At 51.4% G+C, this 15,335-nt stretch overlaps 6 protein-coding genes across 6 annotated transcripts; 3 read left to right on the forward strand and 3 right to left on the reverse strand.

Moving 5' to 3' along the window:
• Positions 1–292: 292 nt before the first annotated feature.
• Positions 293–1,386, forward strand: LOC6503134 (probable 6-phosphogluconolactonase). Its single transcript, XM_001963456.4, has 3 exons — positions 293–490; positions 589–1,082; positions 1,156–1,386. Exons 1-3 carry the CDS (start codon positions 352–354, stop codon positions 1,273–1,275), a joined length of 753 nt encoding a protein of 250 aa, XP_001963492.1. The 5' UTR covers positions 293–351; the 3' UTR covers positions 1,276–1,386.
• A 134-nt stretch (positions 1,387–1,520) lies between these two features.
• On the forward strand, positions 1,521–4,881 carry LOC6503135 (zinc finger protein 84). Its single transcript, XM_001963457.4, has 4 exons — positions 1,521–2,730; positions 2,789–3,734; positions 3,793–4,397; positions 4,469–4,881. The coding sequence occupies exons 1-4, from the start codon at positions 1,698–1,700 to the stop codon at positions 4,534–4,536; spliced, it is 2,652 nt and encodes an 883-aa protein (XP_001963493.1). The 5' UTR covers positions 1,521–1,697; the 3' UTR covers positions 4,537–4,881.
• A 1,146-nt stretch (positions 4,882–6,027) lies between these two features.
• LOC6502971 (protein regulator of cytokinesis 1) lies at positions 6,028–8,517 on the reverse strand. Its single transcript, XM_001963458.4, has one exon. It carries the CDS (start codon positions 8,270–8,272, stop codon positions 6,164–6,166), a length of 2,109 nt encoding a protein of 702 aa, XP_001963494.2. The 5' UTR covers positions 8,273–8,517; the 3' UTR covers positions 6,028–6,163.
• A 298-nt stretch (positions 8,518–8,815) lies between these two features.
• Positions 8,816–9,606, reverse strand: LOC6502970 (histone H2A.V). Its single transcript, XM_001963459.4, has one exon. The coding sequence runs from the start codon at positions 9,468–9,470 to the stop codon at positions 8,922–8,924; it is 549 nt and encodes a 182-aa protein (XP_001963495.1). The 5' UTR covers positions 9,471–9,606; the 3' UTR covers positions 8,816–8,921.
• A 134-nt stretch (positions 9,607–9,740) lies between these two features.
• On the reverse strand, positions 9,741–12,075 carry LOC6502969 (protein regulator of cytokinesis 1). The gene has a single exon (XM_001963460.4). The coding sequence runs from the start codon at positions 11,753–11,755 to the stop codon at positions 9,920–9,922; it is 1,836 nt and encodes a 611-aa protein (XP_001963496.1). The 5' UTR covers positions 11,756–12,075; the 3' UTR covers positions 9,741–9,919.
• Positions 12,076–12,213: 138 nt separating this feature from the next.
• LOC6503136 (BTB/POZ domain-containing protein 17) lies at positions 12,214–14,658 on the forward strand. The gene is made up of 4 exons (XM_001963461.4): positions 12,214–12,707; positions 12,776–13,793; positions 13,860–14,017; positions 14,080–14,658. Exons 1-4 carry the CDS (start codon positions 12,417–12,419, stop codon positions 14,332–14,334), a joined length of 1,722 nt encoding a protein of 573 aa, XP_001963497.2. The 5' UTR covers positions 12,214–12,416; the 3' UTR covers positions 14,335–14,658.
• The last annotated feature ends 677 nt before the right edge of the window (positions 14,659–15,335 follow it).

Below are 15,335 nucleotides of genomic sequence, written 5' to 3' on the forward strand. Positions count from 1 at the left end.
ATTATAAACTTTATTATACTATTATACTTTATTACACATGTTCTTTATTATAATATATATAAATAACTAATTACAGTCTTAAATATCGCGTACCTTAAATATCGTTAAAATATTCACAATCGGTTAACAAATTTGGCAACAAAATAGGCTTAATGTTAAGCAGAACCTACATTCTCTTAAAGTAATCTTAAAACGATTCCCCATTTATTTCAATAGAGTTCCATTTAAAAATAATATTGTAATATTTAAAGTTGCGAGCCCCACTTCGAATTCCCGGCTCGCGGTAATCGATAGTTTGCAGAAATCGAAGGCAGGCCGACTTTCGTTATCAAAACTCATTTTTAATTAAACATGTCCAAGCGAAAGAGTACGTTGAAGGTGATCTCGGTCGACTCGGAGATAGATTTGGTGCAGGGCCTGGGCGAGCTTGTAAAGCGCCTGGCCAAGGAGGCGTTTACCAGGCAAGAACAGTTCCATGTCGGGCTTTCGGGTAAGAATCCGCGGAAAGGTGAGCCCTACTTGGGGTGACCTTGCCGGCGAAGGCGCAAGTCCAAGGCCAGATGTCAAGTATGTCACCTCTATCAACAGGTGGCTCGATGGTCAAGCTGCTGACGAAGGCGCTGATTGAGGCCGATGTGGACACCAACCGCTGGCTGTTCTACTTTTGCGACGAGCGACATGTCCCGGAAAACAGTGAAGACAACACCTTCCACGCTTACAGGAAACACTGGAAAACCGAGCTTCCGCGCATTCGAGACGAGCAGTTCGTGAAGGCGGACACCTCGTTAGACCTGGAGAGCTGCGCGAGCAACTATGAGGTGAAGATCCGGACCGAGGTCCCGATAGCGGGCTCGCTTCCACAGTTCGATCTGCTGCTCTTGGGCATGGGACCCGACGGTCACACGTGCTCCCTGTTCCCGGAGCAGCCCGAGTCCCTGCAGCAGATCCATCGACTGGTGATCCCAATCCGAAACTCCCCCAAGCCTCCTCCGGAGCGGATTACCTTCACCCTGCCGCTGATCAACAACGCCCGGCATGTGGCCTTTGTGGTCACGGGTGCTGAAAAAGCGAAAGTGGTCGAGGTGAGTTGATGATGAAGGATAAACATATGTATTTTCAAATATAAATAATTATTTATTCCAAAAATCTTTCAAGGACGTGTTCGTCGAGGTGGATAAGCTATTCCCCGCCGCCTGGGTGGATCCCAAAAACGGAGATTTGACGCTGATTGTGGATGAAAATTCTGGAAGATATGTTCGTTCCTTGAGTTCTTAACTATAATTATTGATTTTTGTTAAATATTTTTTATAAAAAAAAAAAAGAAAATGAAAAAAAATTGGTGGATCTGTAGATATATTTTTGATAAATAAATTCTTTAAAAAAATATGTTTTTTTTTTATTTTTATTCTCTGGCAGAGACCTCAAAATCGAAATAAGAAGCGAAATGTTTAGGAAATTCAAAATTTAAGGACCTCGGAAATTAAAAATAGCATCCGCTAACGGCTATCGATAGGCCACATCAGAAATATCGATGGTTGGAGTGAATGCTTCGAGTGACCGTATTTTTGACAAACGGGAATTGGGAAAATAAAAAAAAAAATAGTAAAATCCGGGGATATGCAACAACAGCAGCGGCAGCGGTAATAATTGTTGATGAGCACTTGCTATAGCGATACCTTGAGCACGCGCAACCTGCCATGGCATCGCCCCATCCGCAGCCGGGCCCGGATCCGGAACAGGAGACGGGAATCCCGCCCCAGCCGGCAGTGCACGGAAAACTGGATGCCGTGGACCCGGATCGCGTATGCCGTGTCTGCCTTAGGGACGCCTCCCTGGACGGAGAGCTGCACTTCATCTTCGCCGAGGTGCCCGTGGAGCAGGACGCCAACCTGGCCCGCATCCTGGAGGAGTGCACAGTCCATCCGTGCGAGAGGCAAGACGGGATGCCAGCGCACATGTGCGGTTCTTGTGCGGAGGCAGCGCGCAGCGCCTACCGTTTTAAGCGGGACGCGGAGCGTTCTTATTGCTCCCTGGTAGCACTCCTGGGGCGGTCTCCCCAAGTCAAGGCTTCCGGCGCCGAGGCGTCCACCCAGACGGAGCAAGTGGCCCTGTTGTCGTGCGAGTTGTGCCACGACAAGTTCCTGAACAGCATGGATCTCCGTCTGCACCGAAACCGTGTCCACCGGACGGCAAGGGAGGACAAGGAAGAAGAGCTGAAGTGCAAGTTCTGTCCCCAGAGCTTCCCCCATCTCCGGCAGCTGCGCATCCACCTGGCAAAGAGCCACGATCAGACCGCTCGTCTCCAGTGTGGCCACTGCCCGCGGACCTTCACCCGGAGCGACCATATGCTGCGCCACATGCGCAACATGCACAATCGCTCGCAGGACGATCTTCCGTCAGCCTGGCCGTCGGCGGACCACGATGAGACCACTATGGAGGGCGGGGATGGCGACGAACTGGTCGCCGCTGAGGTCCTGCTCAACGAGGAGGGCGACGACCATGAAGGAGCAACTGCCCTAGAGTGCAATACCAACCCAATCTCCAGCAACGAGGAGGAGGACGATGACAACGACGAGGCCAAACAGGCGCTATGGTTGCACATCAAGCCGGAGCCCTGCCTGGAGGCTGAGGAGGTCGACCTGGTCGCCCAACTGAACCTCGAGAAGAAGCGCCGACGACGGGAGAAGGCTGTAGTCCCAGCCGAAGCCTCCGGGGATGCCCATGTAAAGAGTAAGTGTCCGATTCTTGGCAGGATCCTGAAACTGATTTTAAATTTTATCCTCTCCAGGCGAACCCAGCGGCGACTCGCAGATGAGCATCAAAGTGGAGAGGGCGGGAGACGAAGATGCCTTCATGGGCGGCGAGGACTTCCTGGAGCATCTTCGGGCCGCCGGGGAACTGCCGCTTAGCGACGACGACCAGTTCTACAACTACGTCGAAGAGGAGAGCTGTCTGGAGGACGACGATGACGAGGAGGACGATGAGGGCGATGGCGAGGATGACGACGAGGCGCCGAGCCGAGGGTTCCGGCTAAAGCAGGAACCGCTGAAGGACGCCGGCGGCCGTTTGGGGAAAAAAGGAAAGCGACGGCGTCGCCGCAAAAAGGAGGGTTCACCCACCTCCAATCCGGAGAACCGGTGTGAGGTGTGCCAGCGCACCTTTTCGCGCCACTGCCACTTGCTGCGCCACAAGCTGTCGCATCTGGAGAAGAAGCCCCACAACTGCCCGCACTGCCCGAAGGCGTTTGCGCGCAGCGATCACCTGAAGGCGCACGTCCAAAGCCTGCACAGCAACAAGGAGCACAAGTGCAGTCTCTGCGAGGCGGCGTTCGCCCGTCCCGACGCCCTGGAGCGGCACAAACTGAGCAAGCACAACGGCGAGGGCCTGGAGCCGGGCAGCGAACTGAAAATGCAACTGGCGGAGCATACCTGCGAGTACTGTTCGAAGCGCTTCTCCAGCAAGACTTACCTGCGTAAGCACACCCTGCTTCACACCGATTTTCTGTACGCCTGCAAGAGCTGCGACGAAACGTTCCGGGAGCGAGCGCAGCTGCGGGAGCACGAGAAGACCCACACCGGGCAGAGGAACTTCCTTTGCTGCATTTGTGGCGATAGCTTTGCCCGAAACGACTACCTCCGCGTCCATATGCGGCGCCACAACGGCGAGAAGCCCTACAAGTGCCGTTACTGCGTCAAGGCCTTCCCCCGGGCCACCGATCTCAAGGTCCACGAGCGGTGAGTGCTAATCCCTTACAGATTTAGGACTGTTAACTGAAAACTGTTGAAATTCCAGCTACCACACGGGCACGAAGCCAAATCTGTGCAACACCTGCGGCAAGAGCTTCCACCGGGCCTACAACCTGACCATCCACATGCGCACCCACACCGGTGAACGGCCCTACAAGTGCGACCAGTGCCCCAAGAGCTTCACGCAGAGCAACGACCTCAAGGCGCACATCCGTCGGCATACGGGCGAGCGCTACAAGTGTCCGCACTGCGACACCTACTTCCTGCAGCTGTACAACATGCGCAACCACTGCCTCACCGCCCACAACAAGCACATCGAGACGAAGACGGGTCGCCTCCAGCGTACCGGTCTCCTGGAGGAGAGTGGGCAGTCGCATCTCACGACGGTGGTGATGCCGCCGGCTCGCTATCCCGCCGGTTCTGATCCCCAGCTGTCGGCCGCAATCGGAGCCGACAACTCCTCCTCCACCACCGTCATCCACTCGCCGGGCGCGTATCAGAATAGTGGCGTTGCTCCAGGGGTACTGGCACCGGGAAACACTTCCTCGTCTGTGGCGGCGGGAAATACTCTGGACGGGAACAGCTTCGCGCCAACGGCGGTGAATGCGAGCGCACCGTTTGGCGCCTTTAACTTCCCTCCCGTCGTGATGGGTATGCAGACCTCTTCCCCTTGCATATTGCTGTCTTTCTCTAATGGATCGCTCCGTCTCTGTCTCTTTTAGCGCATCTCATGTACAACCACGGCGGCAGTAGCCAGCACAGCCAGAGCGGTAGCGACACCGCCAAATAGCTGTGCTCCGACGGCAGACCGACCCACTGCATCATCCGAACTCACACAACTATTCCAGTGTAGTCTTAAGCTTCCATCTGTACATAGCCGAGGCAGGTGGCTGCCCAACGAAGTGTACATCACAGGCGCAGGACCAGGCACCAGGACCTGGCCTGTGCTCTCTTTTAACGTGTTAATTTGTATTTAATAGTCGAATAGGAACTGCCTGCACCTCCGAGTGCAGTGCGGGCGGTTGGTACAATTTTTTAAATCATACATCCGTGTATAGTGTGGTTCGTAGGAGAGTTTGCTTCTAACCCCCGGATGTTTTATTGATGAGCAAAATAAATACGGAAAACCCATGTATTATTTACCTGTTTCATTCGGCAGAGCACCTTTTTACATTTTAGGACACAAGATCCACTGTCCAGCGGCAACTAGACGCTCAGTTCTGAAGCCATCGACTTGCGATTCGGCACGGAAGGGATCAGGTTGCTATATTCTATAGCACTTTGCTTTCTTAAAGGTGCACCGAGATCCCTAACTCGGTTAATAATTAGAAAATCATCGAAAGGCACTCATTAGGTGCCACCTATAAGTATCGAGGTGGGTATGGGTTTATTAATTTATATTTATTATTGCTTATTTTTTATAAAAAAGAAATACGTCGAATTATATTTTTTCCCAAGGAGGAGAGCCTTTTTTTAAGAATTTACAATAAACTAAAATTCAACATTTAAAAAAAATGAAATTATGCACTGCTTAGCTGCCACTTGTGAGAATCGAGGAGGAGGGCGATTTTTTTCAATTAAACATTTTTATTTAAATTATTGATTATTTTTTATAAAAACATGGGATTCAATCATTTCCAGTCAGAGTCTATCGAAAATCTGGCCCAATTCTTAAAAAATAATTCAAAAAAGGAGAAACTGCTGATCAGGATCAGGAACTATATTCCACAAAATCGATAGAAAACATTTGTTTCATTAATTTATTTTAACAAATAGTTTATTCTACAACTTTAAGTACATGGTAAAAATATGGAATATATATCTTTAAATACAAATATAAAAGTAAAAAAATTAAACTTAAACCTAAAACTCAAAAACCCTAACCAATTTAAAGTAATTTAGTCAAAAGAAGTATTTTTCCGTCAGTGTACAAGGTAAAAATGAAACAAAAAACGTTTTTGAAAAACTTTAAACTTAAAAGGTAGTATTTTTTAAATGAAATAAAAGTGCAAGAATGTTTTTGGTGTGAAAGTGTGGGGGATAGTTCCATTACGTATTTTATTTTAGTATTAGAAAGGATAATTCTCTTACTCTTACTTTTAAAATATCCTAATTATAGGATTTGTCTTTTTTAACTTTTTAAGATTTGGGAATGGTTGTATAGTTTTGACTTTAAATATATTTAAACTTTTAAGTGCAAGTTTGTTAAAAAAAGTGTTGAAATCGAAGAAAACAACTCGAAAACTCCATCCAATATCATCTCAAAAGGCTCATTGTGCCATTCAGCAAACAGAAATCGTGTTTATTGGTGCAACGTAAAACGAAAAACAGAAAATATAATGAAATACATTAAAAAAGAAAACCAAATACGAACGAGGGAGTAGGTACGTGTTAATTTCAGTTAATCTCCAAATAATCTAAAAATCTCTACGTGGAACAAGCATCATGCTCTCCCTCGGCGACGGCAAGTTGAATCTGGGCTCTGGCTGCTCTGGCTCCTCTGTAAGCTGCTGCTGCTGCTTCTGCTGGTGCTTCATGGTCGCCGCCATCTGACGCTTGCGGGGCAGGGCCAGCTGGTGGCGCATTCGTGGCAGCATCGAGGAGCGACTCGGCGGCTGGAACTCCTCGTACGTGTCCCCATTCTCACAATTCTCGTCCGTGGTGTAGTCCGTCTCCTCGGGTCCAGCGTGCTGCGGCGACTCCCTGGTGCGCATCTTCTTGCTGGATCGTGTTCCAATACTGCGTCGGCTGCTGCCCATGCCGCCGCTGCGGCGCAGCGTGTTGTCCAGGACGCGAACCCGCTTCAATGGCGATTTGGTTGACTTTAGCTGGCTCTGGTTCTGGTTGGCGGCCAGCAGGCGCTGGGCAGGGCTGCGCAGTGCCGGCGAGGCCTTGATGGAGTTCAGCGAGCTCATGAGGCTGCGCTTGGCGGACGGAGTCTTGGACCCTGGTTGGGCGGTGGCTGGGGGATGCAGCCGCTTGTGGAGATTGCCGGTGCTCTTGGTGATGTTGTGTGGCCGCAGATACTGCTGCGAGGGCGTCTTCCGCAGGGACATCGTCGAGCTGGACAGCGTGGACATGTTGCGGAGTGTGCGTGGCGTGCGAGGAGCCACTGATCCCGGAGCTGGTGGTGGCATGAACTTGCTGGCCGACGACGGGGCCGGTGTCTTCTTTCGCGCCGAGCTCTGTTGCTTGGATTGACGATGGCGCTCCCAGTCCTCCGCCATGCGCTCCAGAATATTCTCGCCATGCACCAGGAACGGGGTGTTCTCCTGCGCCTCGAAAGCCTGCACCAGCTCCGTGATCTGCTGCTCGATCTTGGGCAGCTTCGACGTGATGGCCTTGCGCTCCTTCTCCTCCTTCAGCAGCTGGCCGCCGCGATTGTTGAAGCGATTCGGCTCGCTGGCCTTCGCCTCTAGCGCTTCCATGCGCGCCCACAGCTCCGCCCGGCTTTCGTAGAGCTCAAAAATGCCCTTGTTCTTGTTGTAGAAGCTCTTCAGGTCGTCCAGCTCTAGCTCGTGCAGCTCCAGCAGGTCCTCGTTGTACCAGTCGTTGTAGAAGTTCGAGAAGCGCATCCGCTCCTGCTGGCTCTTCAAGGTCAGGTCCCACATTTCCTTAATTTCGATGCGCAGCTGCTCGATGAATGTCTTCAGGTTCTGGCGGCGAAGTGCCTGGCAGCGCTGCAACTCCTCCCGCAGCACGTCGTAGGTGCGCTGATTGTAGGCCGTGGACTCCCTCACCCGCCGCTTGGCGTACTCGTCGCTCTCCTGGAGGCGATCCCACAGCACATGGATCTTCTGTCGCATGTCGTCGATCCGCTCGCGCAACTCCTTGACCTGGTCGGCGAACTCCTTCTGCATGCGACGCAGCCGCTCGAAGGTTTCCGGCGTGAGAGTGTGGTTCACCTGGTTAAGGAGGCGCTCCTCTGAGTCCGTCTGCGGCAGGCACTCGAGCAACTTCATGTCGTGCTTGATGCTCTGGCGCAGCTGATTCATCTCCTCCACCCGGTGCACACGCTGTTCGCGAAGCTGATCGAGCCGCCCCCGAAAACAGTCCATTTCCTCGGGCGTGGGCAGCGGATCGTCCAGGAGGGGCAGAGGCAGTTCGCCCAGCTCTTCGCACAGCTGCTCCTGCTGCAGCAACAGCTCACAGATCTCGGCCCGCCGCCGGGAGAGCTCCTCGCGCAAATGCTCGATGCTCTTGTCCAGCTTCAGTTGCCACAACACCAGCGGCATGTCGTCCGGCCGATTCCCAATGTCCACGGACTCGTGGAGCAGGCGGGTCAGGTTGCTGGCTTCGGCCCGCAGGCCGGCGATCTCGTCCAGGATGCCCTGCTGCTTCTCCCGCGACTCATTCAGCAGGTCTGTGTAAAAACTGTCGGCATGGTCCTTCAGCCGAAGGAGGAATTCGTCGCATGTCTTCGGCTCAAATATGTGCGACCACATTACGTGCAGCTGGTCCACGTGCTCGCCGGTCATCTCCAGGATCTTGGCCTTAATGGCCGTGGGACTGCTCAGGACATTCATTGTGGGAATCCGAATATCGTTTCTGTTGTTTATTTTGTAGTCTGACGCGCTGGGATCGAGCTGCTTTGTTTGCTGTCTAATTTAATCACTACTGAGAGTGCATCTTTCGCACTGTGAATTATTTTCTGTTTCGCCTTTGAACGGGCCACCGTTTGGAGTTATTTGGAGTGCATTCCAGAGTACTGAGTTCCTGAATGACGCTATACGAAATTATCGGTAAATTCAAACTGAAATGGCGGCCGAAAATGTTGCCACACCGACGAAATGAGTTTTCAACAAGGTGGCAAGCCGAATAGTGCTTTCCATAAATTGGCAATTCTAATATTTTTATGAAACATTCGTTGGTTTTTATTAAATTTAACCTAATAATGTAAATAATAAATATTTTATATCAAATTAATAAATATTTTCAATTTCTAATGGGATAAAAAATTGAAATGTTATGTTCCTTGCAATTTTTTATCCCTTGCCCAACACTAAAAAGTAATGCCCATGGGTTGAATGACGTTTAAATTTAAATGTTCTTTAGAAAATAAAAACGGAAATTATGAAGAATATGATATGATATTTAATTATAAATGGTATTGTTATATAAAATAGAATAGCCCAAATGATGTGTCAAATGATTCGATTAAGTCATCTGCAGTTTCTATTCGGCCTTCTTTTCTTTTTTTTCGTCATCTTCGTTCTCTGCTTCCTCGTCAGTTTCCTCTTCTTGGCTTTTCTCCGGTTCCGGGTCCTCTGGTCCCGGGCTCTCTTCGTCCTTGGGCAGCAGTGGCGCATGTATGTGCGGAATGACGCCGCCACCAGGAATAATTGCCTTGACCAGGTTGGTGAGGTCTTCATCGCCGCGAATGGCGAGCTGCAAGTGCCGAGCCGTGATACGCTTCGCATTGTGGTCCTTCGAAGCCATTCCAGCCATTTCGATCACCTCGGAGGTCAAGTACTCCATTATGGTGGCAGAGTAAACTGCTGCCGTGGCCCCAACCCGTACATGGGATGTGGTGCGGCTCTTCAGATGACGGTGGATGCGTCCGACCGGAAACTTGAGGCCAGCGCGAGCCGATCGGGACATGGGCTTTGCCGTTTCCTTGCCGGAGTCCTCCGTTTGATTTGCCTTTTCCTTGCCAGAGTCCTCCGTCTTATTTGACTTTCCCTTGCCGGAATCTTGATTTTTGCTTGATTTCCCTCCTGCCATAGTTAGGTCCGTTCGCTTCGAAGACTTTTCTTCAATGATGCTGTGCTAGATGGGTCTCCCGACATACTCCCTTTCTTTCAACGAAAATTCCCCGCCTGCTTTGTTGGCCAACCAATTTGCCAGCCTTGCATTTCAAACATTAAGGTATCCTTTACCGTATATACTAATTTCTAGTAGAATCTAGACTATAGAGGCCTATTCTGACTTGACTCCATGATAAGTAAGACCTTGCAGTCCTTGTTACAATCGAAGCAGGCCTTGCCTTTAACGTAAAATATTGCAAATTAAAGTATATTTCTGCTTTAGCTAAATAATTGAAAATACATAAAATGGTACCTAGTATATAAACTTAAAATATCAATTGTCCCTATAGTCGTAAAGTAGAACACAGATCAGCAGCTGGTACTATTGCATCGGGGTGCGCCTTAACATAAATATATCATACGGGTTTATGGCGACAACAAATCCACAACGTCCTCGCTGTCGTCGCTCTGGTTGTCCTCGCTGGACGGCGGCTGGACGCGCACCTGGGGGATGGGACGGCTTCTGTGGGCGCTTCGGCTACCGATGCTGGGTCTCCCGTTGACCTTTTCGCGGCGCAACGAGTAGTCCAGCACGCGCACCTTCTTCTGCGGCGACTTGAGCAGCTTTCGCTGTGTATTGGTCCCCAGGACACCGTTGTTGCACTCCAGGGAGGCAATCAGGTTCCTCTTCGCTGCCGCCGCCGTTGGTTCGTTGGTGTTTTCAATGTTGTTGTTGGTGGTGTTTGGGTGGCGCCGCTTCTGCAGATTACCCGTGCTCTTGGCGGCGCTGGGCGACTTCATCTTCGACGGCGTCTTCTTTAGCGATGATGTGGACCCGTAGACGCCGGGCTTGCCTTTGAGTGCTTTGGGCGTTAGAGGCGCCGACGGCGGCATCATTTTGTGGCCAACTTCTTTCTTGCCGGAGAGGGGCGGCGCCTGCTTCGGCTGGCGGAGATTCTCCCAGTCAGCGGCCATCTGCTCCAGAATGTTGACCCCGTTCACCAGGAAGGGCACCTTGGCCTGACTCACGTACTCCTCCACCAGCTCCGCTATCTGCTGCTCGATCTTCGGTAGCTTGGCCGTAATGGCCTTGCGCTCCTTCTGCTCCTTGAGGAGCTGCCCGCCGCGATTGTTGAACCTGTTCGGATCGTTGGCCTTCGCCTCCAGCGCAATCATGCGGGCCCACATCTCCCCACGGTTGCTGTACATCTCGTATATCTTCTTGTTCCCCTCGTATAGCCTCTTCAACTTGTCCAGCTCGAGCTCGTGCAGCTCCAGATCCTCTTCGGTGAGGTGTGTGTTGTAGAAGCTAGCGAATCGCTTGCATTCCGCGGGACCCTTGAGGGTCAGTTCCCACATCGCCTTGATCTCCACTCGCAGGCGATCGATGAAGACCTTCAGGTTCTGGCGGCGGAGGGCCTGGCACCGGTGCAGCTCCTCCCGCAGCACGTCGTAGGTGTGCTGGGTGTAGGCCGTGGACTCCCTCACCCGCCGTTGGGCGTATTCGTCGGTGTCCTGGAGGCGCTCCCACAGCACATGGATCTTCTGTCGCATGTCGTCGATCTGTTCGTGCAGCTCCTTCACCTGCTCGGCGAACTCCGCTTGCATGCGACGTAGGCTCTTGAAGGTGTCGGGCGTGAGAGTATGGTTCACCTGGTTGAGGAGACGCTCCTCGGCATCCGACTGCGGAAGGCACCCCAGCACCTTCATGTCCTGCTTGATGCTTTGGCGCAGTTCCTTCATCTCTTCGACTAGCCGCACCCGCTGATCGCGAAGCTGATCGAGGTGCTCCCGAAAATAGCCCATTTCCTCCACCGTGGGCAGCGGATCGTCCAGCAGGGGCAGTGGCTGCTCGCCCAACTCCTTGCACAAATGCTCCTGTTTCTGCAGCATATCACTGATCTCCGCCCGCCGCTTGGCCAGACCGTCGCGTAGGTGTTCGATGCTCTCGTCCAGCTTCAGTTGCCACAACACCAGGGGCATGTCCTCCGGACGATCGCCAATATCCATGGGCTCGTGGAGCAGATGTGTTAGGGTGCTGGCCTCGGCCCGCAGGCTGGATATCTCCTTCTGGATACATTGCTGCTTCTCCCGGGACTCGTTCAACAGATCGGTGTAGAAGCTATCGGCGTGATCCTTCAGTCGGACGAGAAACTCCTCGCAAGTCTTCGGCTCGAACATATGCGACCATAGCTCATGCAGGCGATCCACGTGCTGGCTCGTCAGCTCCAGGATCTTAGTCTTGTGCTCGACGAAGACCATGGCTCCTTTCGCGATCGCAATTATCGATTATTCTTAATTTTTAGTTCGTAACAAGTGCAGGAGACGCTAATAAAGTGCACCGGTAAATTTCAAACTGTACATAGCTAGTAAACGGTGTTGCAAAATATTCTACAGCGATCACTACCGACCCCGATAAACAGTGTTATGTTATGTCTGGTACAAAATGTGAGCGCACAATGCACGAAAAGTCTATAAGGCAAACAAGTCTTAGATTAATGGCAATTTACAAATTTGAAGTTTCCTTTCTCGGGTAACGTAGTCTGAAATTTTTTTTTAGCTGTGTTTTTGTTCAAAGATTTTTTCCAATTGAAAATTTTATGATTCTCTACATACGTTTATGTAAAATACACGAATGTAAAAGTATGGCAACCATGTTGCCATGTCGAAATTCAAAAAATCCCTATTGCTTATTGAGATTGAACAGCTTACAGCACTGATTTCTCCAGTGATGGATAACAGTTAATCGGGCATAGATGTTTCCATCGATTTCTTTTTTGCTCTAACAGCTGACAATCCGATTCGCCATGTTTGTGGTCTGTGCTAGCACAGAGGTCCTTTAGAGTGTATTTGAGTCATACGAATCGTCGTAGCAAAACAACACCCGCCTGGTGTGGGCCGTTTCGCGCATTCTCGATTCCCGATGAGCTCGAGCGGGGGCGGAGCGCCAGGCTCCGGAGGTGCAGGTGGGGCGGCAGGTGCAGCGGGTGGTGCAGAGGCTGGTGCACCCCCTGGTGCACCCGAGCCCCGTGGTGGCGGCGCAGCGGCTGTTGTGGGTGCTGGTGACGCAGCTACTCCGCCACCATCTCCGCCAGCAAATCCCAATGAAAGCCCATTGGAGAGTCCCGTGAACGGCACAAACCCCAATGATGATCAGGATGCCAAACGACGCAAATGTCTGGAGACAGACGATGCCCAGGATGGAGCAAGCACGGTAAGTTGACCGAATCTCAGTGAAATCATTTATGTCACTATTAATCCCCCACTGCTAATCCTCTCCAGATGGTCGATGCAAACAGCGTTCTAAACAAGATCGCTAACCTGTATGCTGAGAAGCTTATGTCGGACATTGTGCTGCTCGTGGACGGAAAGGAGTATCCGGCACACCGGGTCATCCTGTGCGCCAGCAGCGAGGTGTTCCAAGTGATGCTGATGAACCCGGAGTGGAACGAGTGCAGCAAGCGCGTCATTGAGCTGCACGAGGAGGCATGCTGCTCGGCGGTGTTCCCGCAGTTCATTAAGTACCTGTATGTCGGACACATTGCTGTCACCCTGCAGACGGTGATGCCGATGCTGGCGCTGAGCGACAAATACAATGTCCGCGACCTGATAGACCTATGCGTCGGCTACATGACGAAGCATGTGGCGAAGGCGGCCACCAGCGGCTACTTGGTCTCGTGGCTGCAATACACGCTCTCCTTCACCCCCACCCACAACGATCTCACCGAGACACTGAAGCGGTTCCTCAAATGGAACCTGGAGATGGTGGCCGAGTCGCGCGACTTTGTGGAAATGGATCCGGCCATAATGCAGCTCCTGCTGCAGCAGAACGACATAGTCATCACCAGCGAGTACAAACTGTTTGCCATTGTGCAGACCTGGCTCCTGCACCGGCGGGAGCAAATGGAGGCGGCAACCGGGTCCGGGGCGTCCGGTTCCGGGGCCAGTAGCAATGCCAGCTTTATGGAGCTAATCGAACAGACGGTAACGCACATCCGTTTCGGAATGATGACGCCGCAGGAACTGTCGCACCTGTCGCTGATGGAGCCGCTGATCGAGTACCACAAGGAGTTCCTCGTCGATCGCATAGCCATTGGGATGAGCTATCAGTCCGGGCAGGAGGATCGGGTGCGGGAGGTGCGGGCCACCGAGTCCGGTGAGCTGCAGTTCACGCCGCGCCTCTACTGGAACGACACCTGGAGCGTGGACATAGACGTGCACAATTTCGACGAGATCGAGGACTACAAGAACTACGTGAAGCTCTTCTTCTCGCAGCGCCACATCGCCGAGGTGGAGGATGGTGAGCAGTCGTCTTTAGAATTCTAAGCACTTTCTATATATTCCAAACAATGATTCCCCCGAACAGATCCCTGCACCACCTGGGAGATAGAGTTCTTTCCGCGCGGCGTCATGTACAACAAGGCCAAGATGGTGTGCGGCGAGGATGTGCCAGGCTGCTCCCTGAACACGGTCCGCTTGCGGGTGACCTGCAAGCACCAGAACATTGGCGAGGAGCGCTTCAAGGTTAGCCTAGCCAGTTGTGTGGAAACAGATCACTTTAAATCCCGATGTCCATTCCATTCCAGATTGCCGTGCTGATCGTTGGTGTGCAGAACACGATCTCACATATCCGCACGGTGGTGGAGCGCACAGAGTACTTCTCCGACACGTCGCGCGTCATCAATTTGGACAACCTGCTGCCCTACGAGGAGCTGGAGCACACATCCCCATACTTGAGCCCCCATTTGACGGGCAATCAGCGGAACACACTTACCCTGCACGTCCTCATCACGCCGATGGGCGCACATACGTGCCGCGATGCGCCGCCGTTCCAGTTTTAGGCTGGGACGGCCACCCTTCTACCCGTCTACCCATCTAGCGGCACAGCTTCATTCTTCCATTCTTATTTTAATGTATGTATAGATCCAAATGCGACTGCTCCTCCTCCTCCTTCTGGGCTCAACGAGTGGCGGGATGAACCCACGCGCAATCCTCCTTCGATACCCTGTCCATTCCCGCCGCCATATGTTAAGTTTTTGTTATTTTTTTTTTTTTATTTTCACCCACTAAGTTATATATGGCGCTACCCTCTGGGCATGAGTCGTGCAGCTCCTAGGCTACGGTAAAATATAATGCAATAAATGTCACATCCCCCAACTAGCCAAGCCTCCGGCCCATCCTGGTCCTGGTGAAGAACTCGCATCAGTTTCGGAGTGGTTTACAGTCGATAGGTCCCGTACAGATACGCCCGTACATATACGCTGATCCATTTACGAGTGCGTTTACGGTGCGGGATCAACTTGTCGCGTCTTAGGAGTCATCGTGTCTATCTTTATGGCTTGTCCCCCGCTTGCCTGGTGTGGTGACTTGGCCATAATTCCGTTCTCTCCGCCGCTGGCTGCGAGCGTCACGAAGTTCATGGATGGATTGGAAAGATGGATATGGATGGACGGATATGTTTTTAAATGAATATCGGAGTGGGAGGCGGCCCCTACACTTGGCGAAACTTGGCGAAAAAACGAATATAAATCGGTGTATTATATTAAAGAAAAAACAAATATAAAAAAGAAAGTCATCAATCGAATTAATGTTGAAATAAATGTAGTGATTATTGTCGCTTCGAAAAGTAGCCAAGCCTCTTGTTGAACGAGTTTATGTTTTCTATGGACTGAATTATAAAGAGTTACTATCATACTTACGATTAGATATTATCAGCTATCGACACTAGTTTTAATCTCAGTACTAAAGCCGCTAAATTGGACAGTTTTGGTCGTTTTGTAAGATATACTATTACTATTACTATTACAGAGTAGACACTTGTTTACCCCAGTCCCAGTCCCAG

The sequence above is a fragment of the Drosophila ananassae genome, chromosome XL (genome assembly GCF_017639315.1).
Source record: "Drosophila ananassae strain 14024-0371.13 chromosome XL, ASM1763931v2, whole genome shotgun sequence".
In the NCBI taxonomy this organism is placed as follows: Eukaryota; Metazoa; Arthropoda; class Insecta; order Diptera; family Drosophilidae; genus Drosophila; species Drosophila ananassae.